This window comes from Melanerpes formicivorus, unplaced genomic scaffold, assembly GCF_026170545.1.
Source record: "Melanerpes formicivorus ecotype bairdi unplaced genomic scaffold, bMelFor1.0.p_v2 SCAF_42, whole genome shotgun sequence".
Taxonomy (NCBI): domain Eukaryota; kingdom Metazoa; phylum Chordata; class Aves; order Piciformes; family Picidae; genus Melanerpes; species Melanerpes formicivorus.
Window position 1 is genome coordinate 4,404,384 of NW_027142394.1, and position 24,626 is coordinate 4,429,009.

At 46.0% G+C, this 24,626-nt stretch overlaps 1 protein-coding gene across 10 annotated transcripts in view; it reads left to right on the forward strand.

Moving 5' to 3' along the window:
* Positions 1–24,626, forward strand: part of DTNA (dystrobrevin alpha) — a 244,510-nt gene that overhangs the window by 209,920 nt on the left and 9,964 nt on the right. For 8 of the 10 annotated variants that reach the window (XM_068158778.1, XM_068158779.1, XM_068158777.1 and 5 more), the window contains 8 exons: positions 2,300–2,403; positions 3,770–3,883; positions 10,150–10,246; positions 11,030–11,047; positions 16,324–16,483; positions 19,931–20,020; positions 20,666–20,834; positions 21,810–21,942. In XM_068158778.1, coding sequence (XP_068014879.1) covers positions 2,300–2,403; positions 3,770–3,883; positions 10,150–10,246; positions 11,030–11,047; positions 16,324–16,483; positions 19,931–20,020; positions 20,666–20,834; positions 21,810–21,942 — 885 coding nt within the window. The remainder of the gene's footprint in view (positions 1–2,299; positions 2,404–3,769; positions 3,884–10,149; positions 10,247–11,029; positions 11,048–16,323; positions 16,484–19,930; positions 20,021–20,665; positions 20,835–21,809; positions 21,943–24,626) is intronic. The other 2 variants (XM_068158773.1, XM_068158783.1) reach the window with 1 other exon arrangement.

A 24,626-nucleotide genomic window follows, 5' to 3' on the forward strand; every position in this document is an offset into this window, starting at 1 on the left:
GTTATGCTCTAGCAATAACATTTTTGTGCAGTCCATTTCAACCTGAGAATCCACATGCTAATGCATGTCATCTATATGCTGCTGCAATGGTATTGAAACAATTATAGCAAAAGGGATCTGACATCTTGAACTCAGGAAAGACCAGAAAATGCTGCCTGGACTAGCTTTGGTTAAAGGTTAATGATTTCCTGCAGTGGAGAAATGGGGTGATGAATCCATTTTACTGCTTAGTTCAACTATCAGGGCCACTAGGGCCCTAAGTGCTGAGGATTCTAAAGAAGGATCCTTAGCAGGATGACTTTAATGACCCCCTGCATTAGCCCTGCCTCCCATTTTCATTTCAATCAGAGCAATGATTATTCTGCTCTATGTATCCCAAGATAGAAGGTGATGACAGGCTAAAACCTCACTAACTATGTTCAGGAATACGAGAGGATAAAGCAGGAACCTAGTTGAAGAAGAAGAAATCTGAAATGGCATAAATAAGATCACTTTAGTTACTTTTTTCCATCTCAGCACATCTGATAGAGCAAGGGACCATAAATGATGTGAAAAGCAGCCAGTCCAGAGTGCCCAGAAGCACATTTTCACACTGAGATTTACACTGCAGGATCAATTAGAAGGGTGAAATCCGGCACCACTGTCCACATGAAAAACACTGAGTCATGTTCATCCCAGGTGAAGGCATTAAGGATGGATCTGCCACCCAGGGCAGCCATCTGTCATGGGAGATTTCACACCACCTGCAGCTGCAGGGGAAGGGAGGGGTTATGGATCCAGTTTAGAATTTAGAATGCATTTTAGTAAGCCAGCCCAGCCCACATCAATCCTTCTCAGATGTGTGGCACTGTTTCAAATGCAAGGTTACCTGGAGGTGATGGTCTGTCTTTATGGGAGCAAGATCTCCCACTGATGATGGCTTGGGTGAAAACTGGTAGAAATCAGTTGTATCTAATGTGTGTCTGTGACATGAGGGGAAAATTAGGAAACAGTATTTAAGTAGCTTTTAAATAGAGCTGTTTTGAAGGAAAATGCTGAATTTCTTATTGCCATCCATCTGTGCTCTTTAAACAAAAGAGACATAAGGGAAAGAGAAGGCTTCTGTACACAGAACTCTTTTGGAGCACAGTGGAAACCTTTAATGCTTTACTGATGGTCATTCTCCCTTTTAAGGAAGGAGCTGTACTAATAACACTGGGCATTCAGGATAGAGGTCCTGCTTCCCCCTATATTACTTTGTGGCATCCACCAGCATGTGTCAGTTCTTCTCAGTGCTCTGCTCCTCTGTAGTTGGAGTGTTAATGGGAAAATGTACCTGGAGCAGGAAAAGCAGTAAACATTTGCAGGCATAAGGTACTGTCCTTTCCCAAAGGTTAACACTGAGATGTATCTGCATCCTTTTTTGAGGGTCCATCTCCTGGAGGAGGAGGTGCCTGGCTTCACAAAATATTGAGCTGCAGAGTTGCACTTCACAGGGCTTTTATGCTGAGAAACACTCAGACCACAGCAGGAACTCCGCAGAGTGTTTTTTAGTGTCTGATGTTTTCAGGCTGGAGTTAGAAATAAATGGGTGTCTGGTAGCTGTGAAACTTTGAATGTCTTGCTCTGCCTTGTCATTGATACACACAGGAGTGTGATCAAGGAAAACAGTGTTTGGTTGTTGCTGATGAACATGAAAAAGAGAACACAGTCCCACGAAGCTGTAGTGAGCACTAGCTAAGTTTGTAAGGAAAAGATTCATTCCTGCTGCCTTTTACTGGGGTAAAAAGGCTGTGCTGGCTGAAGGACTGGGGAAAGGAGTTTTGTGAAGTGTCATCAGAGTGTACAGGAAAACTTGGCCAAATGGGCCACACAGTCAGACTGAAAAGTGAGTACAGCTCATGTACTTTCAAGAGAATGAAGCATCACTGCTCTGGACACACATCCCCTTCTCTTTTGGAGGGAGACACCAGGGAGTTTGGATTCCCTCTTGTCTGTGGTGTCAAAATTAAGACCCATATTACAGCAACTGCCTGCAGCAGTGCCATTGCCTTTTGTGATTGGTTCAGAGGAAGCTCCTTGAAGAAGCACTGAATGACAGGATAGCAAACACTGAGTCTTATTTACTCTAGCACTTACCCTGCTTTTACTAGCAATGGAGCCATACTGGTATGAGTGCACATGGATGCTCTTTTTTAAGTGTAGGCAAGCCTGGTATTGCATCTTCTACGAGCAGATTGCAGAGAACAGGTCTGTGTTGAACTCCCAGGTGCATGCTGGCTATTCCTCCTCCAGTGCAGCCTTCTCTTTTCTTCCACAGCAGCAACAGCAGGGTCAGCAGAGAGGGGCATCAGATATCTCCTTCACCATTGATGCAAACAAACAACAAAGGCAGCTGATCGCAGAGCTGGAAAATAAGAACCGGTAAGCACCCACCAAGCCTCAGGTTTGGTTCTGTGCCATGTATTGTGTGTGTGTGTGTGTTTGTTTCTTAACATCTTTTACCCCCCATTTCTGTGAAATGTGCTTCTACATGCACACACACCTCCCCCTGCAAGAAAAGCACAGGTCAGAAAAAGGCCCACAGAACATGAGAGAGGCTCTGAAATCCATGGCCACCCTGTGTTTTAATGAGTGTGCTGTTCAGGGATGTGATCTAACCATTGATACTTTACTGTTTGCAGCTGCTGTTTGCTGAGTTTAAAAGGGGGGGGGGGGGGGGGAAGCCTGTCCTGTTTCAAAACCAGATTAACTGAGTTGCAGCCTCTGTAGCACTACAGAAGGGAATGATAAAAGGATCAGTCACACTGGTAATGTTATGCTCCCCTGCTTTTCTTTGTGAAAAAAATGATTAAAGCTCTGCAGAACACAGTCTGCCTGGAAAAGGTTTACAGAAGGGTTAGCAGCAAGTCAGGCTGCTGATCAAATGAGACACTAGGTATGGATGTGACTGAGACTGAGAGAGTGTCCAGGAGAAACAGGCCAGCCAGTCCCTAAAAGCTGTGATGCTCGTTTGTTAGCAGCAGAGGATCTGGGTATCGGACTGCCTGATGCCATGGAGTGTGTGGCAGCAGAGCTGTGATTTTACTGCTGGACTATAAAACAGAGGCCAGCCCAGACCAGATGGTTTCCTATTCCAAACTCTGCACTGCCTTCTGTCACCGTGTAATGAGCCACCAGCTCCCGTCTCGATTTGTCTTTCATAGTTGGAGGCTGCCTCCTGACCGTCTGCTCTCCAGCACATTGGGAAGAAGAGACAAAACTCACAAAGGTTTCAACCTTCTGCTGCAAAGCTTTGTATTAGCCTTTTGACAGCACTCCAGGGCTGGCAAGCCAGTCCTAACAAGTCCTATTAAAGTGCTCCAGCATGACTTGCTGATCACTCTCACTTCTCTGCTTCCACTAATAGTATATTTTTAAGTGCTAAGTATTTTCTCTGATACCCAAGAAGGGTGAGAGAGGTTATTTTAATTTTTGGTAAGTTCATGAGGTGCTTGAAATGGGGAAGAATTAGAAAGGAGCAGTTTGATTAAACACAGAACTAACTCTTGTCTACTCCAGTTTTGGGGGGTCTTGAATAAATATTTTCCTTTATGGTGAAATCCTAAGAGTTTACTTTAAAAACATTCAGAGCCCTCTCCCATTGCTGAGAGCTTCTTTTTTGGTTGGAGCACAGTCATATCAATATTGATGAAGAGCTACATAGAATCAGACTTCTCTTGCATGCACAGTGAGCTGGTTGTGTGGAAAATCACTGACGTGTAGTCTTTTGCTTATTCTCCTCCTCCAGAGAAATCCTACAGGAGATCCAGAGGCTGCGGCTTGAGCATGAGCAAGCATCTCAGCCCACACCAGAGAAGGCACAACAAAATCCCACTCTCCTGGCAGAGCTCAGGCTCCTGAGGTAAGACCACAGCAGTAGAACCTCTGACCATGACTGGAGCCAGCCAGATGTTCTCAGTACTACCCCTGTACTCAGCAGTGGTTAGGCCACACCTTGAGTACAGTCTCCAGTTCTGGGCCCCTCAGTTTAAGAAGGACATTGAGACACTTGAATGTGTCCAGATAAGGGCAACGAGGCTTGGGAGAGGCCTCGAGCACAAGCCCTGTGAGGAGAGGCTGAGGGAGCTGGGATTGTTTAGCCTGGAGAAGAGGAGGCTCAGGGGAGACCTTATTGCTCTCTACAACTACCTGAAGGGTGGCTGTAGCTAGGTGGGGGTTGGACTCTTCTCCCAGGCAAGCAGCACCAGAACAAGAGGACACAGTCTCAAGCTGCACCAGGGGAGGCTTAGGCTGGATGTTAGGAAGAAGTTCTTCACAGAAAGAGTGATTGGTCATTGGGATGTGCTGCCCAGGGAGGTGGTGGAGTCACCATCACTGGAGGTGTTTAGGAAGAGCCTGGATGGGATGCTTGGTGCCATGGTTTAGTTGATTAGATGGTGTTGGGTGATAGGTTGGACTTGATGATCTTTGAGGTCTTTTCCAACCTTATTGATTCTATGATTCTCAATAAGAGAAGAAATAAGAGATAAGCCTGGCTTACAGTTTTTGGGGCTTTTGAAAGTAAATAACACAATGTGGGGTTTTTTCCTCCATTTTCAGAGCAGACTGTAGTCCTAGAAGTAATTAAGCTTATGCCTTAAACAGCATGCCTGAGGAATCTCACATACTACTCATCTACATTCAATTAAGCATGTGCACTAGTGTTTGCAGAGTTAGGCCCTTGGGTCATTTGGAATAGGTCCCCACAGCCCTGTCCAGATGACATTAATTGTGTGAGGAAAGATGTTGTTCTGTCAGAAGAAATGCTTCTACAAAGACTTCTCACTTGTGCTAAAGTAAACACAGAGCTGCTTGAAAATACAGACATACATTTGGAGACATTTCCCCAATGTGGTGCACTCCAAGGAGAGGTCTTCTCCTCATGGTGGAACCCAGGCTGCAGAGTGATCCTCCTTGTCACATGGGAAGTGTGGACTAATGCCAACAGCAGCAGCTGAAGCTTTAGAGGGTCATTCTTCCACATATCCCACCAAGCTAAAAAGACTGCTATGGATGTGTCTCTGTATCAATTAGGATGGAGTTACTGACTGCCCTGTATAGAATAGAATAGAATAAACCAGGTTGGAAGAGACCTTCAAGATCATTGCGTCCAGCCTATCATCCAATACTACCTAATCAACTAACCCATGGCACCAAGCACCCTGTCAAGTCTCCTCCTGAACACCTCCAGTGATGGTGACTCCACCACCTCCCCGGGCAGTCCATTCCAATGGGCAATCACTCTCTCTGTGTAAAACCTCCTCCTGACCTCCAGCCTGAACTTCCCCTGGTGCAGCCTGAGACTGTGTCCTCTTGTTCTGGTGCTGGCTGACTGGGAGAAGAGACCAACCTCTGCCTGTTTACAACCCCCCTTCAGGTAGTTGTAGAGAGCAATAAGGTCACCCCTGAGTCTCCTTCTCTCCAGGCTAAGCAGCCCCAGCTCCCTCAGTCTCTCCTCATAGGGCTTGTGTTCCAAGCCCCTCACCAACTTCGTTGCGTATATCACATTGGAAAGTGCAATCATCGTTGACACAGATCTGTGGGCTCCCTGCGAGTCCTGAAGTTCATATTGGGAGAGCCAGACAGAGAATTCTACAAAAGCTATGGAAAACTCTTCATGTGAAGAGTGTGAAAACTTACTTTCTAGTGAAACAATGCTAGATTAAATTTTAGCCCACCCCCCACAGAGCAGTTCTCTCTTGAGAAGACTAAAGATCATTTACACGTTTATCACACAAGTAATACTTCTATGGTCTGGTTCATAACCAAAGGAAACTACTGTAAGAAACAGTGCTAGTTTTCATCTTTACAAATCCTGTACACTTTTATTGGTGAGTTTTCCACACTAAACTATTTTTCTGGTTTCCAAATGATGACTTTAGGCTGGAGGTGAGGAGGAAGTTCTTCACAGAGAGAGTTGTTAGCCATTGGAATGTGCTGCCCAGGGAGGTGGTGGAGTCACCATCCCTGGAGGTGTTCAAGAGGGGATTGGATGTGGCACTTGGTGCCATGGATTAGTAGTCATGAGGTGTTTAGTCATGGGGTCTGTGGTGACACAGTCTCAGTCTCAGGCTGCGCCAGGGGAGGTTCAGGTTGGATATTAGGAAGAAGTTCTATACAGAAAGAGTGATTGCCCATCGGAATGGGCTGCCCAGGGAGGTGGTGGAGTCACCATCATTGGAGGTGCTCAGGAGGAGACTTGATGGGGTACTTGGTGCCATGGGTTAGTTGTTTAGGTGGGTTGGATTGGTTGATGGGTTGGACACGACGATCTTGAAGGTCTCTTCCAACCTGGTTTGGTTTATTCTAAATATTCTAAATAAAGACAGGTTGGACTTGATGATCTTTGAGGTCTCTTCCAACCTTGGTGGTTCTGTGATTCTGTGACTTATGCTATCCAATCAAAGCCAAATTGGCTTCTTCACTTCTGTGAGTGATTTTAGTGTGTAATTCTTTCTAGATATCTACAGGCAAATGGCATTCTGTGAGACATAAAGAACTGACTGTGATGAAAATGTGTACACAGCATAAAAGATCCCAATAATGCAGCTCTCGTGTATCAAGCCCATAGTCTGTTTTAAGCAGGTTTAGTAGATTAGCTTTCTGTGTAGCTGACAAATAAAATTCATCATCCTTGAAAGAAAATTAAAATAACCAGATGAATTTGCAGTGTTGGCAAACTGACTGGTTGATTTCTTCCCTCTTTTCAATGTTGTTACACATATTAAAAGCACAATATCCTTCTTTGAATGTCCACACACGGGATGTTTGTCCCTAGCGCACTGCTGCCAAGTTCCACCATCAGGATATCTTCTCTGATTGAAGATGCAGTGTCAGAGTGAGGAAATAACTTCTAATTTGTGGGTCTTTGCATGCCTTCTAAAATGTTCACCCTTTGAAAGGCAAAAGATTGGCTTTTGATTTACAATGGAATCTTGACACCTCCTCAAATTCCTAGACACTTAAGATGCCAAGAGGCTGTTTCTGTCGTGGGTAAAACCAACAGGACTCACAACAGCAGCACTGATTTACATCTCCACAGATTTTGGGGGCTTGAAGCAATTAGGGCAGTAGGGTAATATAATATTAAGAAGTGCTAGAATCTGTGTATTATGTTGTGGGTATTTGTCCCAGCTGCTGTAGTGTTGGAGACTCATTAAAATGAGGTTCTGAGCACAGCATTCCTTCACCTTACCAGTGCTGTCTTGCAGACAGGTTGGAAAGCATAGAATCATAGAATCAATAAGGCTGGAAAAGACCTCAGAGACCATCAAGTCCAACCTGTCACCCAACACTTCATGACTACTAAACCACGGCTTCAAGTGCCACATCCAATCCCTTGTGGAACACCTCACATTACTTTCAGGAACTTGCTCTGGAGTACAGCAGGAGTGAAAAATCAGAGGAGCAGTCTCTGTGTTGTTGTACATGGCTTAGAATGAACCTAAAACCCAGCAGAGGTTTGTGCTAGGACCTGCCACTTTGAATTGAATGGGTCTATTAGCAGTTTCTATGGGCAGTTTGTAGCATTTCCAATCATTACATGCCTGGAAACAAAAAGCCAGCACAGGCAATTTGTACCAAAAAGAAATAGATTAATTCTCTGGGAGGGGAGGGGAGGGGAGGGGAGGGGAGGAGACAGGAGGATAGGATAGGATAGGATAGGATAGGATAGGATAGGATAGGATAGGATAGGATAGGATAGGATAGAATAGAATAGAATAGAATAGAATAGTTTCATAGTTTCATAGTTTCATAGTTTCATTCAGGGTTGGAAGGGACCACAAGGATCATCTAGTTCCAACCCCCCTGCCATGGGCAGGGACACCCCACACTAGATCAGGCTGGCCAGAGCCTCATCCAGCCTGCTCTTAAACACCCCCAGGGACGGGGCCTCGACCACCTCCCTGGACAACCCATTCCAGGGTTTCACCACTCTCATGGTGAAGAACCTCCTCCTCACATCCAGCCTGAATCTCCCCACCTCCAGCTTCATTCCATTCCCCCTAGTCCTATCACTACCTGATATCCTGAGAAGTCCTTCCCCAGCCTTCCTGTAGGCCCCCTTCAGATACTGGAAGGCGACAATTAGGTCACCTCGGAGCCTTCTCTTCTGCAGACTGAACAGCCCCAACTCCTTCAGTCTGTCCTCATAGGAGAGGTGCTCCAGCCCTCTGATCATCCTCGTGGCCCTTCTCTGGACACGTTCCAGCACCTCCACATCCCTCTTGTAATAGGGGCTCCAGAACTGGACACAGTACTCCAGGTGGGGTCTCACCAGGGCTGAGTAGAGGGGGAGGATCACCTCCCTCGACCTGCTGGCCACACTTCTCCTGATGCAGCCCAGGATCTGATTGGCTTTGCGGGCTGCAAGTGCACACTGAGAGCTCATGTTGAGCTTTTTGTCCACCAGCACCCCCAAGTCTCTCTCCTCAGGGCTATCCTCCAGCCAGTCACTGCCCAGCCTGTATTTGTGCCTGGGATTGCCTCGACCCAGATGCAGGACCCTGCACTTGCTCTTATTGAACTTCATGAGGTTGGCCTGTGCCCACCTCTCCAGCCTGTCAAGGTCCCTCTGGATGGCCTCCCTTCCCTCCAGCGTGTCTGCTGCACCACACAGCTTGGTGTCATAATAGAATAGAATAGAATAGAATAGAATAGAATAGAATAGAATAGAATAGAATAGAATAGAATAGAATAGAATAGAATAGAAATCAAATCCAGATTGGAAAATACCTTTGAGATCATCGAGTCCAATCTATCACCCAACACCATCTAATCAACTAAACCATGGCACCAAGCACCCCATCCAGTCCCTCCTTAAACACCTCCAGTGATGGTGACTCCACCACTTCCCTGGGCAGCACATTCTAATGGCCAACCTCTCTTTCTGTCAAGAACTTCTTCCTAACATCCAGCCTAAACCTCCCCTGGTGCAGCTTGAGACTGTGTCCTCTTGTTCTGGTGCTGGTTGCCTGGGAGAAGAGACCAACCCCCAAAATGTTTTCATGGGGTTGCCATGGGGTTGCAGGCTTTGCAGATCAGGCTGTAAGCACTGGCTCATGTGGCACCTGCTGAAGAAAAGATGGCAGGTGGACCTGCAAGGCTCTTACTTGAAGGTTAAATCCAACTGGTCAGTGTTACTGTTTGATCCTATTATATAGGTGAGAGATAGCACATGGGAGCAATCCAGAAGAAATCAGGAAAAGTGCTTAGTCTTGGCTCTGGTGCTTGTTCCATTTGGGATTAAGTGGTCATATTCTGTAGGTAGTATGAGGCTCACAACATAGTTTATGTTATTTGCAACACAGCAGTGTGTAAAATACACCTAAGATGTATATTCTGTTCAACAGTGATGGTAATTATTTCATAGCTTCCAGGAGGCAGTGATTTCATTTTGTATTTCTGTGGGGACCTTTCCCACAGCTCAGTGATTGAGCATGTGCAAGTGCTGAAACCCCATCCCATGCAGAGGAGCTGGGGAGAATCAAAGCTGTTCCCATTTACCTGGGTACAAGGTGGCTGTCACACTTGGGGTGGCTTAGTGTTCACACTGGCACAAGGACCAGCACCAAACTGCAAGTCCAAAGAGCTGTTTTGCAGCAGCTGTATCTCCACTCTCTGATAGTCTGACTCTTGCTTTCAGGGGGAAAAAAGGAAACAAAAGCAGCTTGCTGTGTTCTTCTGGATGAATTTCTGAACTCTCTTAGTTTCTCTTGTATCTCTCTCTGTTCAGTTCCCCTGCTGTAATTTCCTGTCCTCTAGGGCATGGCTTTAATTTCTCTTGACAGCTACTGAGGTTATTGACTAGAGAGATCCAAAGACTGTCAGGCATTCCCACAAGGGAATATAACACAAATTTGTATGAACCTCAGTTGTTCTTTGCAGAGGAGTCTGTCAGTGGCTGTCTTTTCCCCCATCACTCTGTTCAGTCTCATCTGAACACTGTGTGAGGGAACTCCTGAGCTTTCCTGCAGCCCATGTCTGAGCACTCTGCCGAGTTCATAGGGTGTGTTTGCTCTCCTGGGGTCTGCAGGCATGCACCTCATAGTTGGGCTGGGGGGAGCAGGGCAGTTACAAGCTGCTGAACTGTGAGGGGTAAGCTGATGGGATCTGCTTGCTTCTCAGGCAGCGGAAGGATGAGCTGGAACAGAGGATGTCTGCTCTCCAGGAAAGCCGGAGGGAGCTTATGGTTCAGTTAGAAGGCCTCATGAAACTGCTGAAGGTAAGGAGCTCCACCTGATACTGCCAAGAGTGAAGCAAGAGAGGAGGGGGACAAGATGAGACCACAAAATTCCTTCACTATCTCCACCCATAAAATTTGGCTTTGTTTCTTTCCCTTTCCCCTTTTTGCCTTGGTCTTTCAGTTCAGAGGTTTCAGATGATGTTGTTCCTATAGTAGCATAGGAACATGCATCACCATTGCCACTGCTGAGTGGAACATCAGAGCCAGGCTCTGAACTATTGAGAAATTATTGCAATCCTTTAAATAGTACTGCAGCAGGAGGCAATCCAGTTCAGTTTTGCTCTTTCAGGGAAGGATTTGGCCACATCTCTGGATTTCAGGCTAGCTGTTTCTGGATCAGCCATTCAGCAGCGTCCAGACATTAAATATTTCATGGTCCAATGTCAGATGTTTTTAAAGTTTTCTCTGTTGATAATATACCAAAAAAAAAAAATTGTCACAGAAAGTGTGAGAAGAACAACTCAGCACTGTACACTTTTACCCATTCCAGCTGACTGTACAGATTGCTTTTGGTGGTTCCTTAACTTTGCCCATTCAGTTGCTAGTTCTGTCAGAGATGGACAAAGAGGATTTGGAGTAGGAAATGGTAGTGGCTTTCTGCAGGCTTTGCACTGTCCTGGTGTTTCACAGTGTGCAGAGGTGGGACTATAACCTGGCCACATACCTTCAGCTATCTCAACTGTACTCCATGTTTGGCTTTTTTCTCTCTCTTCTTTACTCACATCCTGGCTAATCTCATGTGCTGATCCTCTTTCTCTTTAGGAAGAAGAATTGAAACAGGTAGTAAGTTCCCTCCTTAATGGAGGCCTTACTAACTCCCAAATGTGATTGTGTTCCTGTGATTTACTTTACTTCCTTTGCTTGCAATGTGTGTGTGTTCTTCTGACCAAAATTAATACCTTGCAGTTTTGTCAGACATGATTTTCAAGCACCTTGTGGTAGTTTTCACCATTAAACATCTTAGTCCTTTGTGAAGTGGGTCATGGCTGGAAGGATTCTAGATCTCTTTTTGCACTCTTCTAAACAAGAGCACTTAAAATATGGAAACCACCAGCCAAGTGTGGTGAAACCAGCCTAGAATATGAATTAAAGAACAGTTCTGCCAGAGAGAGCATTTGGAAAATGGAATGAGAATGGTGGGACTTGAAGAAAAACATAACTGAGTTCAAACTAGACCAGGGCAGCTTCAGCAGCCTAGATCAAAAAAAGGCAAGTATTTGTATTCCTGATGGTAAATTCTAGGAGATTTAATTGGTGTGGGGGATTTTAGTATTGAAATAGATCTTGGGAAGGTATTATCTGAAGACAAGCACTTTTCAGACAGCAGCCAGGTAAAACTCTTTCATTTTAACAAAGCAGGTTTCCTCTTGCTTTCATCAGTAGAAGTACAGCCAGAAATCTGATGTAGAACATGCAGGCTTTGTGGGTAGTGCTCACCTTTGTAAAACTAACACCATGGCTGATTTTTGTAGAGCATTGACCTACTGCACTCAAAAATATCAGACTGGCTAAACATCAGCTCCATGTAAGGGCTGTCTTCTTTTGACTCTGCCCTGTTAAATATCTTCCATTCACAAAACAGAATCACAGAATAGAGAGTCACAGAATGCATCTGGTTGGAAGAGACCTTCAGGATCATCCAGTCCAACCTTTGATCCAGCACTGAAGAGTCAACACTAAACCATGTCCCTAAGTGCCAGATTCACACACCTCTTGAACACCCCCCAGGGATGATCATAGAATCATAGAATCAATAAGGTTGGAAGAGACCTCAAAGATCATCAAGTCCAACCTGTCACCCAAGACCTCATGACCACTAAACCATGGCACCAAGTGCCACATCCAATCCTCTCTTGAACACCTCCAGGGATGGTGACTCCACCATCTCCCTGGGCAGTATATTCCAATAGCTAACAACTCTGTGGAGAACTTTCTCCTTACCTCCAGTCTAAACTTCCCCTGGTGCAGTTTGAGACTGTGTCCTCTTGTTCTGGTGCTGATTGCCTGGCTCCATCACAGCCCTGGGCAGACCATTCTAATGTTTGAGAACTCTTTCAGTAAAGGAATATTTCCTTATAGCCAGTCTGAGCCTCCCCTGGTACAGCTTGTAACCATTTCCTCTAGTCCTGTTGCTTGCCACCAAGGAGAAGATTTCAATGTGACAAGTTTCCCTATCATATAAAATGTTCAGTGGACAGTATAAGTGAAAGCACATTTCTGAGCTGTTAGGAGGTATGAATTACTTTTTTTCTGAGAGTCTTGCTGAATACCAGGTGATGATGCTGAGGAATTGCTCTCAGTTTCCATTAAGCGATCCCCGTTATGCTATGCCATTTCATGATCGGGTGAGAGAAACGGGGTTAAATTAATTTCGGGGGGAATTCAACTGGAATGAGCAGCCTGGCCATTTATCTAATGCTTTCGGGCTTTCTATTTCTCTGCTGCCATTCCCTGAGAAAGGATAACGAGGTGTTTTTTTTTTCCTCTCCCGTCCCTGTCGTTTGGCGAGGCGGTGAGCAGGGCTTTCCCCATGCTATCCCAGGTAGTGCCGGCAGAGGGCGCGATGGGCTCAAGCTCCCGCCAAGTCAGCGCTCATAACAAGCATTTTCTCCTAAGCAAGCCTGACGCTTGAGAGGGAGGAATCCTTCCCTCCCTAGCAAGGATTAACTTAACATCCGTGGCAGGTTGACTAGGGATGAGCAATTAAATAAAATGCGTGGAATGTTTTTTGTTCTAGAAGGCATGAGAACGTTGATAGCTGCAGCCAGTATCACAGTACGTTAGAGGCTGGAAGGGACCTCAAACCCCCCTGCCAAAGCAGGATCACCCAGGGCAGGATGCATTGGAATGCATCTAGAGAGTTCCAGATGCATCCAGTGTTCACCAGGGTCAGGACTGGGTCTAGTCCTTAGGTGTTCAAGAGGGGATTGGACGTGGCACTTGGTGCCATGGTCTAGTAGGCATGAGGTGTTGGGTGACAAGTTGGACTTGATGATCTTTGAGGTCTTTTCCAACCTTGTTGATTCTGTGATTCTATGATAGTCTTGCTTGGTATCCACATCAACAACCTGGATGAAGTGTCACAGTGGCCCCTCAGCCACTTGACTGGTGATACAGAGCTGGGAGGAGTGGCTGACGCCCAGTCAGGCTGTGCTGCCATTCAGTGAGACCTGGGCAGGCTGCAGGGGTGGGTGGAGGGAACCTCATGAAGTTTCACAAGGGGAAGTGTAGGGTCCTGGCCACGGGGAGGAATAATACAGTGAACTCATCTGGGCAAGCTGCTGTGGGTGACCCTGCTTTACAGAATACAGAATTAACCAGGTTGGAAAAGGTCTTTGAGATCATCAAGTCCAACCTATAACATAGAAGCCTAGTCTAGTGTAAGGTGTCCCTGCCCATGGCAAGGAGGTTGGAACTAGGTGATCCTTGAGGTCCCTTCCAACCCTGACAATTCTCTGATTCTATATATCTGTGGTGGCTGTGGTAGCTCCCCCTTCAGCATGCCTTAGTCCTGGTGGGGCTGCTGAGGTTTGGGAGCAATTTGGTGCTCAGTTTCTCTGCTGAGATTACCAAGAAGTCACTACTGATTATCATAGTGTGTTTCAGGCCATAAGCTTTAGCCTGTGGAAACCACATTTCTCCTGACAACCACTGAGCAGGAATCCAATCCTAACAGCACTCCATTGCCACAAACTTGGGCTGGGCTGGGGCTGAATGAGTAAAGTATACATGAAGTGCTCATCTCTGTGAAATCAGGCATTTCATAGTATCATAGTATCAGTCAGGGTTGGAAGGGACCACAAGGATCATCTAGTTCCAACCCCCCTGCCATGGGCAGGGACACCTCATACTAGAGCAGGCTGGCCAGAGCCTCATCCAGCCTGGGCTTAAACACCTCCAGGGACGGTATCCTTCTTGGTATCCTTCTGTTTCAACTTAGTATTCATCAGTTCTGCCTGGTACAGTCCAAACAGTATAGAAAGAGGGGAGTATTTCACTGGACAAAAGGCTCCAAATGCTTCATCTCTCCGTGCTTCCCAGTTTATTCCACTGCTGAAAGCCGCAGATAAGAGAGCACTGTTTATTATAAACACAAGATCTCAGTCATAGCTGCAAAGCAGACACTAAGGGTAACAACTGGTGTGCAGCAGCTTTTCCATTTCTCATGTGGGAAAATTCCAGCAAAGAAGCACTGGCAGGCATCTGTTATTTTTAGTGAATAAAATGCCTGGTTTGTAGTTCATTCCTTAAGTGCTCCTTCACTATAGGAGGCAAATGTGGTCCCTTTTTTTCCCTCATCTTCTCTCAAAGTTCCCACTGTTGTTGGTGTTCCCCACAATCAAGTGAAAAGGCAAAGGAGAGCTGAGGGAGAAAGGGCAAGAGAAAGATGGAGATGGGAACCAGAAATTGTGTCACAAATTTGTTTCACAGAGGATGAAACGTTCCCCTTCAGGCATGAAAGGAGATAACTCTAGAACCCAGATCCCCTGCTTGATGTGCAGGGAGTGCGACCTCCAAGGACCTTCAGGCATCTCCAGGTTGCTCTGTGCCTTGCCTCTGGAAGACTAGAGCTCTGCATCTCCACTGCAGGGAGTTCAGACAGTTCCAGGAACAAGAGAGCAGCTGGCCTTTATATATTCAACTTCCCTTTCATCCATCATTTAAATGTTCTAAAACCAATCATTAAGGAAATTATAAGTATTAAATCCTCCATTCTCCCATCAGTAATGTGCTTATTCCTCATAAACCTAATTTGCCCTTGATGTCTCTCTGGTGATAATGTCTCTCAGAAAGAAGTGATAGGAGAAAAGAACAAATAGCTGAGTATTCTGATACATTATTTATGGTCCAGAGTAGGAATTCATAGGAATCTCAAGGGCAGTGTTGCACTCCTGCTGCAGCGGGCTGCTGTTGTCTGGTTTGGAACATATTTGCCAAACCATATCGGTGGCAGCCACTGCAGGAGTCAAAATAAGTGCTGTGGGATGAGTTAAGGAATCCTCCTGAATTCTCAGAATAAATGCAGGATGAGGGAGAGCCCAGCCCTCGTGTTACTGTTCTCTGGAAAGAGCCTGGGGCATGTCTTGCAGCTTCCCTTAAACAGCACTGGAACCATCTCCATCCTTGGCACCTACCAAACGCAGGTCTTCGGTCCAAAGCCATGTGCAGCTTGCTGTGAGCTCCAGCAGTTGTTTTTCCTTACGTGGATGCACACTCCCCAGGGGGTTTGAAGCAGTGGAGGGAAAAGCACACTGTGTCTCTTGGTGTCCCTCACCCAGCTGTGTTTGTAAAAATGATTATTTCTGTACAGCCCCCTTGGATTTCAGCTGAGTGACACTAACTGTGAGGTGCTAACAGCATGACATTTTATATGACTGGTGTTAAAACCTTTGCACTCCCAGCAGCTGAACCCCCCAGCAGGAATTTATATTGCCCTATCCCCACAGTGTTTTGGGAGTGCCTGAGTGTGTCCTGTAGAGCGAACGGTTTCATAGTGCATGATTTAAGAGTGGCTTAAAACAGTTCTCCAGCTCTGAGCAAAAGGCAGAAAGCTGGATTATTTATTGCAAGGCTTTCTGTGACAGAGAGGGTGCATGCACCATGAACTTCTCCTGCAGGGAGGTGGAGGGCAGGGCTGGGATCTGCTCTCCCAGCAGAGCTCTGAGGGAAGGGACAGTCCCTGGGCCCACAGCCGTGCCTGCATCTTTCCATTCTCCCAGCCTGTGTGGGTTGTGTGAACTTGGGGGGGAGAGAGAGGCAGGAGGGCAGAGTACTTTGGTGTTATTAACTCTGAATTTTTTTGTCATTTAGCTGCCTGACATTTTCCCATGCTCAAAGGAAGTCAGATCTTGACTCATGTTTTCCTACTTAACTGTTTTTCTACATGGAAGCCTTGCTGGCCACTAACAACTGACCTCAGGAAATTTCTCTTAGGGAAATTAACACGGCCCAGCTGCTCACAAACAGCATGAGCCCTCGAGCTGAGGGATGGGTGGCAAGCACAGCAGGCAAGGGCCCTTCCACAGACCTGCCTAACCCCCTGTGTTGTTTTGCAGACCCAAGGGGCTGGCTCTCCACGTTCCTCACCCAGCCACACAATCAGTCGACCGATTCCAATGCCCATCAGGTCTGCCTCTGCCTGCTCTACCCCAACCCATGCACCTCAGGACTCTCTGACCGGGGTGGGAGGAGATGTGCAGGAAGCCTTTGCACAAAGTAAGTTCATTAATAGCTTGTCTGGGGTACTCAGAGACTGTTTGAAGAAGCTTTATTTCTTGTGGCTAATGACTGTATGATCTTGAGCTACTGAGTTGCCTGCAGTGAAAGCAAACCAAACAAAAGTCTGCAGCAGCTGTGTTTTGCCCTGAAAATCAACTTTATCAGCCATCAGACTGTGCTGCCAAAGCAAGCAGGTAAGCAGAAACTGGACAGTGATGCCAACTGATGGACAAATTTAGTGGTAAGAGGGAATTTTGGTGCACTTAAACCAGTTATCAGTGCTCTGTTAACCAGAAGAAGAATTGCTATTGACCTCAGCAAGGCTGTGTCATTGTGCTTGGTTTTAAATAGAGACCTTCCTAGGAACAGGAATCGTAGAAGTAGTTCAGGTGGCAACAGCTTTTCTAAGTCACCATGTTCTCCTGCTCCATGAAAGAGGGCTTCAAAATTAGATCAGACTGTTCAGGATTTTAAGTGGTTGAGTTCTGGATAACTTCTGGCACACATTTTCCACAGTCTTTACATAATTTTTTTGTCCCTGTATCTGATTGGAACATCTCATGATGCAGCTTGTGACAGTTTTCACAGTATCACCAAGGCTGGAAGAGACCTTAAAGATCATCGAGTCCAACCTGTCACCACAGACCTCATGACTAGACCATGGCACCAAGTGCCACATCCAATCCCCTCTTGAACACCTCCAGGGAGGGTGACTCCACCACCTCCCTGGGCAGCACATTCCAATGACTAATGACTCTCTTGGTGAAGAACTTTCTCCTCACCTCCAGCCTAAACTTTCCCTGGCACAGCTTGAGACTGTGTCCTCTTGTTTTGGTGCTGCTTGCCTGAAAAAAGAGACCAACCCTCTCCTGGCTACAGCCACCTTTCAGGTAGTTGTAGAGGGCAATGAGGTCACCCCTGAGCCTCCCCTCCTCCAGGCTAAACAACCCCAGCTCCCTCAGCCTCTCCTCATAGGGCTTGTGCTCAAGGCCTCTCCCCAGCCTTGTTGCCCTTCTCTGGACACGTTCAAGTGTCTCAATGTCCTTTTTAAATTGAGGGGCCCATAACTGGACACAGGACTCAAGGTGTGGCCTAACCAATGCAGAGTACAGGGGCACAATGACCTCCCTGCACCTGCTGGCCACACTATTCCTAATGCATGCCAGGATGTCATTGGCCTTCTTGGCCACCTGGGCACACTGCTGGCTCATGTTTAGGTGGCTGTCGATCAGCACCCCCAGGTCCCTCTCTGTTTGGGAGCTCTCCAGCCACTCCTTTTTCTTTGGTTCTTGGAGAAAGGTCCAGCTAGACTAGCCAGGAATCAAGTCTGGAAGCCTAGATGAATCCTTCCTTTGTGCTCCCAGAGAACTGCTGTAGGCTGCACCATGCCTCTTTCCACTCTTTCATTAAGTAGCAACAAATTGTAAACTGTTTGGAATTTCTAAAGCCAAAGATGATTATTTTGAATACTGAAGAAAGGAAACAGTCTATGGGCTCTAAATAAAGCAATAGTTCCTCTTTCTCTGGTCTTGCTCTCCTAAAATATTTACTCACTGCAATTTTTATTTGAGTACTATTTTTTTCCCCCTTGTTTCCCTGGTACAAATCAAGTGTCAGTGGAGCCCTGGAGTTTGCTCCCAGGAGGCCAGTTCAGCACTCTCCTGCACCTTCCCCTTGATTTTCATGGGAATTGAGTCTATGTGTGTATCTTAAGACAAGGTTGAACTTGAAATTCCATCAAGAACTTTCTGCTACAGTGCCAGTCAATGCACCTCTTGAACACAGGCATAATTCCTCGTCCCAGCATAAGAGGGTATTTCACTTTCTGTAGCAAGAGAAACATGCAGGATAATTATTTCTTCTTTATGGTGAGAAAAGAAAAATCAAGACAGGCAGAAATATGAACCAGCAATCCCTGTGCTCTTATTGGACAATTTCTTCAGAGCTGAGTGAGAGGAATAATGTAATGACCACAATAAAACAGTCCATAAATAACACCCAGGCTGCCTCAGGCGGATGCTTTTTAAGTATAAAAATGTGTTCTCTTAAAGAAAAGAGAAAAGGCCAAAGCAGTATAGAAAGGTAAGTGATCATAGTTAAAATTGCTGCATGTGATTAATACCTGGTTTTGTGTTGCCTTATTCTCTAGATGGGAAGGTCAGACCCAAAGAGCTTGGAGCTGGCTGTTCTGTCACGCCTTGACGCAGGGCTTTAGGGGGCGGGTGGGCTGAGGTTTTATGGCTTCATTCCGTGCTCTGCACCAAACAGAGGCCTGCCCACGTATACATAATGCAGACATGATTAAAGCTTTCTCTAGCCTTTGCCCTTTCCTCTGTCATAGTGTTTGCAAGAGTTCAGAGAGATTGCATTGGGAAGACTTTAGAGAGGGAGTGGCTGTCTGAGTGTGTGTGTGTGTGTGTGTGTGTAAAGAGAGAGATTAACTACTTCAATTTGCATTTCACTGACCAGTTGCTAATGGATACAATAGAAAAAGAAAACAAACAAAAAACCTTCTTTAGTAGTTGAGAGACTTTTTTAAATGCATTGGTTTACATGCAGGCAGTTTTAAAAGAACCTGCAGCAGTCACATCTTGCCCACTCCTGTGAATAATCCAGTCTGGAAGATAGAGATTCTGTGGGATATATTGATTATTCAGCTACAATAGGAGCTATGTTTGGGATCTGGGGGAGTTAAGCATGCTTTACCCACAGCCTGCTCCTAGGGTTGGAATATTTCATGCAGCTCACAAGAATCTTTCATGATTGATGGTTAAGGGAATATTGCCAGGTTCAGCAGGGAAGCACTTCTAGATCCATTATTAGAAGGAGCTTGGAAGCAGCCTGGGGCTGTTTAGAGAGGCAATAGTGCTTCCTTTATTAAATAAAAAAAAGAGGGAGACAGTAAATTATGGAACATACAAGAAAGTCCTTGAGCTACAGGAGAGGCTGAGAGGTAGCAGAAAAGAAAAACCCATGTCAGTCTTGATGAGGTCAAGTGTGGTTCTTCAACATTTGCCATAATTATCTGGCAAATAACCTGGCAATAATGGAGTCATTAACCAGAGCTCTGGGAACTTAGGCAAAACACTTCATTTCTTCCTCCTCCCCCCACAAACACTGTAAATGAGTTCATGCTGGATTTAATCTTCCAGGCCTGGTCTGGTGGTGTCACCACACAAATGCAGGCTTGATGGCAATGAATAATCTCCAGATATCTGGCATTGTGATTAAATGAAGCATGAGGATAGACTTCTGCTCCTGCATACACCATAAGTGAATGAGGCCATTCTGCAGCGAACTCTTCTGCACGTGTCCCTCATAAGGACTTTGATACCCTGAACTATCACAATGGCAGCTTTCAACAGGGGCAAAACTGCTTTCCACAGGAAAACATATGTCTGGTGAAGAATGGTAACACTGTGCTTTGTCTGTCTCTTGCTTCAGGTGCAAGGAGAAACTTAAGAAACGATTTGCTGGTGGCAGCAGATTCAATCACCAACACCATGTCTTCTTTGGTAAAGGAACTAAATTCTGGTGAGTGAGGCCAGTGGGGTGGGTAGCCATGGCTGGCTGGTCACCACACTGACATTTCACATGGATGTGGAAAAAGGCAGAAAAATAAAAGCCAACACCAAAGCAGTTTCTGGAGCACAGCAGTTCTAAAAACCATGGACACAGAGATGCAGCTGGGTACAGTGAAAACTTTGAGAAGCTTGTTTGGGATTCCACTTGGGGAGTGAGATTCACTCTTTAGAAATCTCATTCAGTATGGGACACACAGGAGCTGTTGTAAAATGCAGCCTGTAGTATTCTCACATAAATGTAATGACTGAGATAAACAAAAGCTTCACTGTTCTGCCCCACCACAAGAAGCAAACTCTTAGCTCTGCAGTGGTACAGTGTCACAGTGCATTAGAGATGGGAAGGGAGCTCCACACATCATCGAGACTAAGTCCCCTGCCAAAGCAGGATCACCCAGGGTAGTCCACACAGGAATCCATCCAGGCAGGTTTTGACTGTGTCCAGAGAAGGAGACTCCACAACCTCTCTGGGCAAACAATACACTGTGAGGAGGTGACAGGCAAAGTTGGAAAGGCAGAGAAGCACTTAGAGAAGCAGGCAAATACCCTTACTCTGGTGGAAGCTAAATGGAACCATGTGTCACCTTCTGCTTCACAGAAGTGGGCAGCGAGACAGAAAGCAATGTGGATTCTGAGTTTGGGCGGACTCACTTTGATGACCTGGTTCCGTCCCCCACGTCTGAGAAGGCTTTCCTGGCGCAGATCCACGCCCGGAAGCCAGGCTACCTGCACAGCGCCGCTGCCACCGGCTCCCTCCGCAGCGACATGTGGGTACCTGCTCCCTTTGCCTCCTTCATCTCGTGTTTTCTGCTGAAAAGCAACGTGCAGCAGGTCATATTTTCCTCTCCCTCTCAGCTATATGGTTACCAAACAAATTCCCAAATCCCAGTGCTGACAGCTTCATGGTTAGACGGTAGTGAGCTCTGCAAGCAATAAAGGCCAGGGCTTAGAACTGCCCCTTAGGGAGTCTTACAGCCAGCCTGGGACACTCAGGGAGCATGGAGGCTGTGGGACAGCTGTGCTCCCTAGTACGTCCTGCAGTTCTATTCCCTGCTTATCTAGGCTGGGGGGCCTGTTGGAGCCCACTGGAAAAAGAGAAGTTTTTAAATGAAAAAGACAGAATGCTTTCTCACAGACTCTGGAGAGTCATTTGGGTTGGAAAAGACCTCTCAGATTGAGTCCAGCTGTCACCTACACTACTGTGCCCACTAAACCACATCCCAAAGTGCCATGTTTGCATTTTTTAGCCCCTTCAGGGATGGTGACTCCACCACCTGCCTGGGCAGCCTGTTCCAATACCTGAGCACTCTTCCAGTAAAGACATTTTTCCTATTAGCTAACCTAAACCTCCCCTGGCACAGTTTGAGCTCATTTCCTCTCATCCTATCACTCGACACTGGGGAGAAGCATAGAACTGATCAACAAAGCATTTTATTTGTAGAACCTAAACAGGCATCTTTCCAGTTATTTGTAGTTCAACCTCTTTGTATCAAAATATTGAAAACTCAATATTAACCAAAACTTCCATCAAGCCATACCCCCAAAATGCCTTCAGCTTGATGTACTTCGTCCATGCTAGACCTCTGGAGATGGGGAACAGCAGAAGTGTTTTTCACTGCCAGGGAAATACTACCCAGTGTGATTGGTCTGAAAGTATTCCAGTCTCCTCCTTTTTGAGGAGAGCTTTATTGACTCTGAAGCTCATTCATCTCAGGAGGCTGTTTATTAATGATTGTCTTTAGGGTTACAGAGGATGGAGACCCCTACGTCAGAGCAGATGATGAAAACTATGAGAACGACTCTGTCCGCCAGCTGGAGAATGAACTGAAAATGGAGGAATACCTGAAGCAGAAGCTGCAGGATGAGGCATACCAGGTGGGAGAAGGACACCAGCTGCCCATGTATCTCCATAAGGGAGAAACAGTAATGCACCATAGCTGCCCAGGGCCCCTTTTAACCTCTGCTGGGGCATGATCTGTTCTCGGTTACTAAAGCAGCCACATCCCAAATACTCCTGCTGTTCTTCTCTTCTACAGACACACATGCAGCCAGTCTTTGTGCATATCCAGGAAGATCACAGTGCCTGAGGCACAGCACACAACAGTAGTTCTTAAGCTTACCAGACCATCAAGTGGGACAGAACTGACTCTGAGCTTGTTCTCTGCCAGTGCTTACCAAGTCAGCTTGACCTTACTCCCCTACACTGTACAGGCTGGTTGCTAGTGTCAAGAGTCAGACTGGGTTTTTCCTTCAGAAGCAAAAAACATTCATGAAGGTTTCTGCAGTGTGAACTGCAGCTCAAGTGGAGCCTGTGTCAGAATCTGGAAGGAGAGGAAAGAATCTGAGTTGTACCCCAGATGACCAAGTATTCCTCAACATCTTGTATGGAGAGGCCTGGGGATTTGTCATTGAACACTCCCTGAGGAAGTTTGCAAAGGCTGCTTAAGAGTCTGGGTAAAGCAGATTTGCCAGGAGGAGCTGGAATTCTGTAGCTAGCTTGTCCTGTCTGCCTGATGGTCTCTACTTCTACTTGGTGTAAGGGTCTATTGCCCATGTTTAAGTTACTCTGACTTGGGTCATCCTAATATAGAAATCATTAATAATAATAAACCAGGTTGGAAGAGACCTTCAAGATCATCGTGTCCAACCCATCAACCAATCCAACCCACCCAAACAACTAACCCATGGCACCAAGCACCCCATCAAGTCTCCTCCTGAACACCTCCAGTGATGGTGACTCCACCACCTCCCTGGGCAGCCCATTCCAATGGGCAATCACTCTCTCTGTGTAGAACTTGGTAGTAATGCCAGTAGGAGGGCAGACCCAGTGCAGTTATTTGGGAGCTGAGCTGCAGCAAGTAGAAAAAACATTCTGTGATCAAATAAAATGTGGAACTCACCACTACAGTGTATAACAGAGACCAAAAGTGTAAATAGGCTTAAAAAAAAAAGGCATTAAGCAGGTACTGAGAGATCAGGTGTATGGAAATGAGGCTCAAAAGCTCCTTCTAGGCAGAAATTCTTGAAACTGCTGATTAGTGGGAGGTAACAGCATTAGCCTTCTTTTCTGGTAGTCTTTCTCTAGCATCCACTGCCTGCCAGTGTAGACAAGAATCTGGGACTGACAGTCTCATGATGTAATGAGGAATGGTGATGCTCTTGGTCTTTTCTCTGTGTAGGAAAAGTTCAGTGACTCATAAGAAAATCTTAGGTACTTTTGAGATTGATCTGAGCATCTTCTCTTCTTCTTCTTGTTCTTTCCCTAGGTCTGCTACATAGCCGTGGTGGCCTTGCCAAAAGTCCTTTCATTGCAAGGACATTAAGGACATTGTGACAGGGGTAGAATTGTCACAGATTAAGGCAGCAGTGGGTGGCATGGGGTCTTTCTGTCACAAGATAGGAAATGGCAGGAATGACAGCCTTTAAACTTCTGAATAGGATGACCAGCTACTGCTGATGTAATGGAAAGTAATTGTCAGTTATAAAGAAGGAGCACCTCAATGGTGCCAGCTGTCAAGGATTGTATCATGTATTTATCCTGAGACATGTGCTTGGCTTTGGTTCTCTGCACTTTGCAGTTACCTTGTGGTGGTTTGCTGCTCTCTTCCATTTCCCACTTGCAGCACTGAGTAGTCTCTAATGAAAGGCATTCTTTTCACAGAGGAAAAACAAAGATGGGGAAATTCTGCATAGGGTGTCCTGTTGACCAGTGGCCAGATCAGCTGTTCTCATTTTGCATCAAACCACTGGAATTTATTGCAGGCTATTCCACTGGTGCTATTCACATGTACACTGCATTCATCTGAACAGCCAAAAAAGCTGCTGGCAGTAGCTATCATAATGCATTTGTCAGCTGAAAAAAAAACCTGCAAGGAGGAACTCCTACGAAGGTTACTGAATGGTAACCTCAGTGACAGTATGGTGACCATTTTGATGTTATTAAATGTCTCATTTCCTGTGAGAGCAGCACATTTAGAAAAGCATGTAGATGTGGCATAGCATGGAAGATGGCTGGTCACCACCCACTCTTCTTACTGCCTGTCACCTTGGCTCCAGGCAAGCTTTTCAAGCTGAACTCTAAATTAGTGTCTAAAGTATGTGCAGAAACCCCAAGATACACAAGCAAATCCACGACAGGGAACCTCAAGGGAGGCTTCTTTCTCTCCTTTTTTGGATGCATGTGGTAAATAACACAGTGTCTGTACCAGGAAAACACACATTTAGTGCACAAGTGCTAACAGTGCTTCTCCTCCCACACCTGCTGCCAATCGTGGTGTGGTTAGAGTCTGTTGCTGGATGTGTTGTGTAAGACACTTGTCACTGAGTTGATTTTCAGGGTCCATAATTGCTCTGTGTATTTCTGGGCTTGTGCATGGCTTCCTTCAGAATAATACACTGCCTGGCTGCTCACTGGCTTAATTTGTCATCTTCTTGTTTTCTGTCCTCTGTTACCTACAGGTCAGTTTGCAAAGTTGAGTGCAATATCCTTCTCTCTCCTCTCAAGTAAGTATCACTATAATGCAAAGGACTGTTTGGAGTTGATCCTCATAATGTGCAGT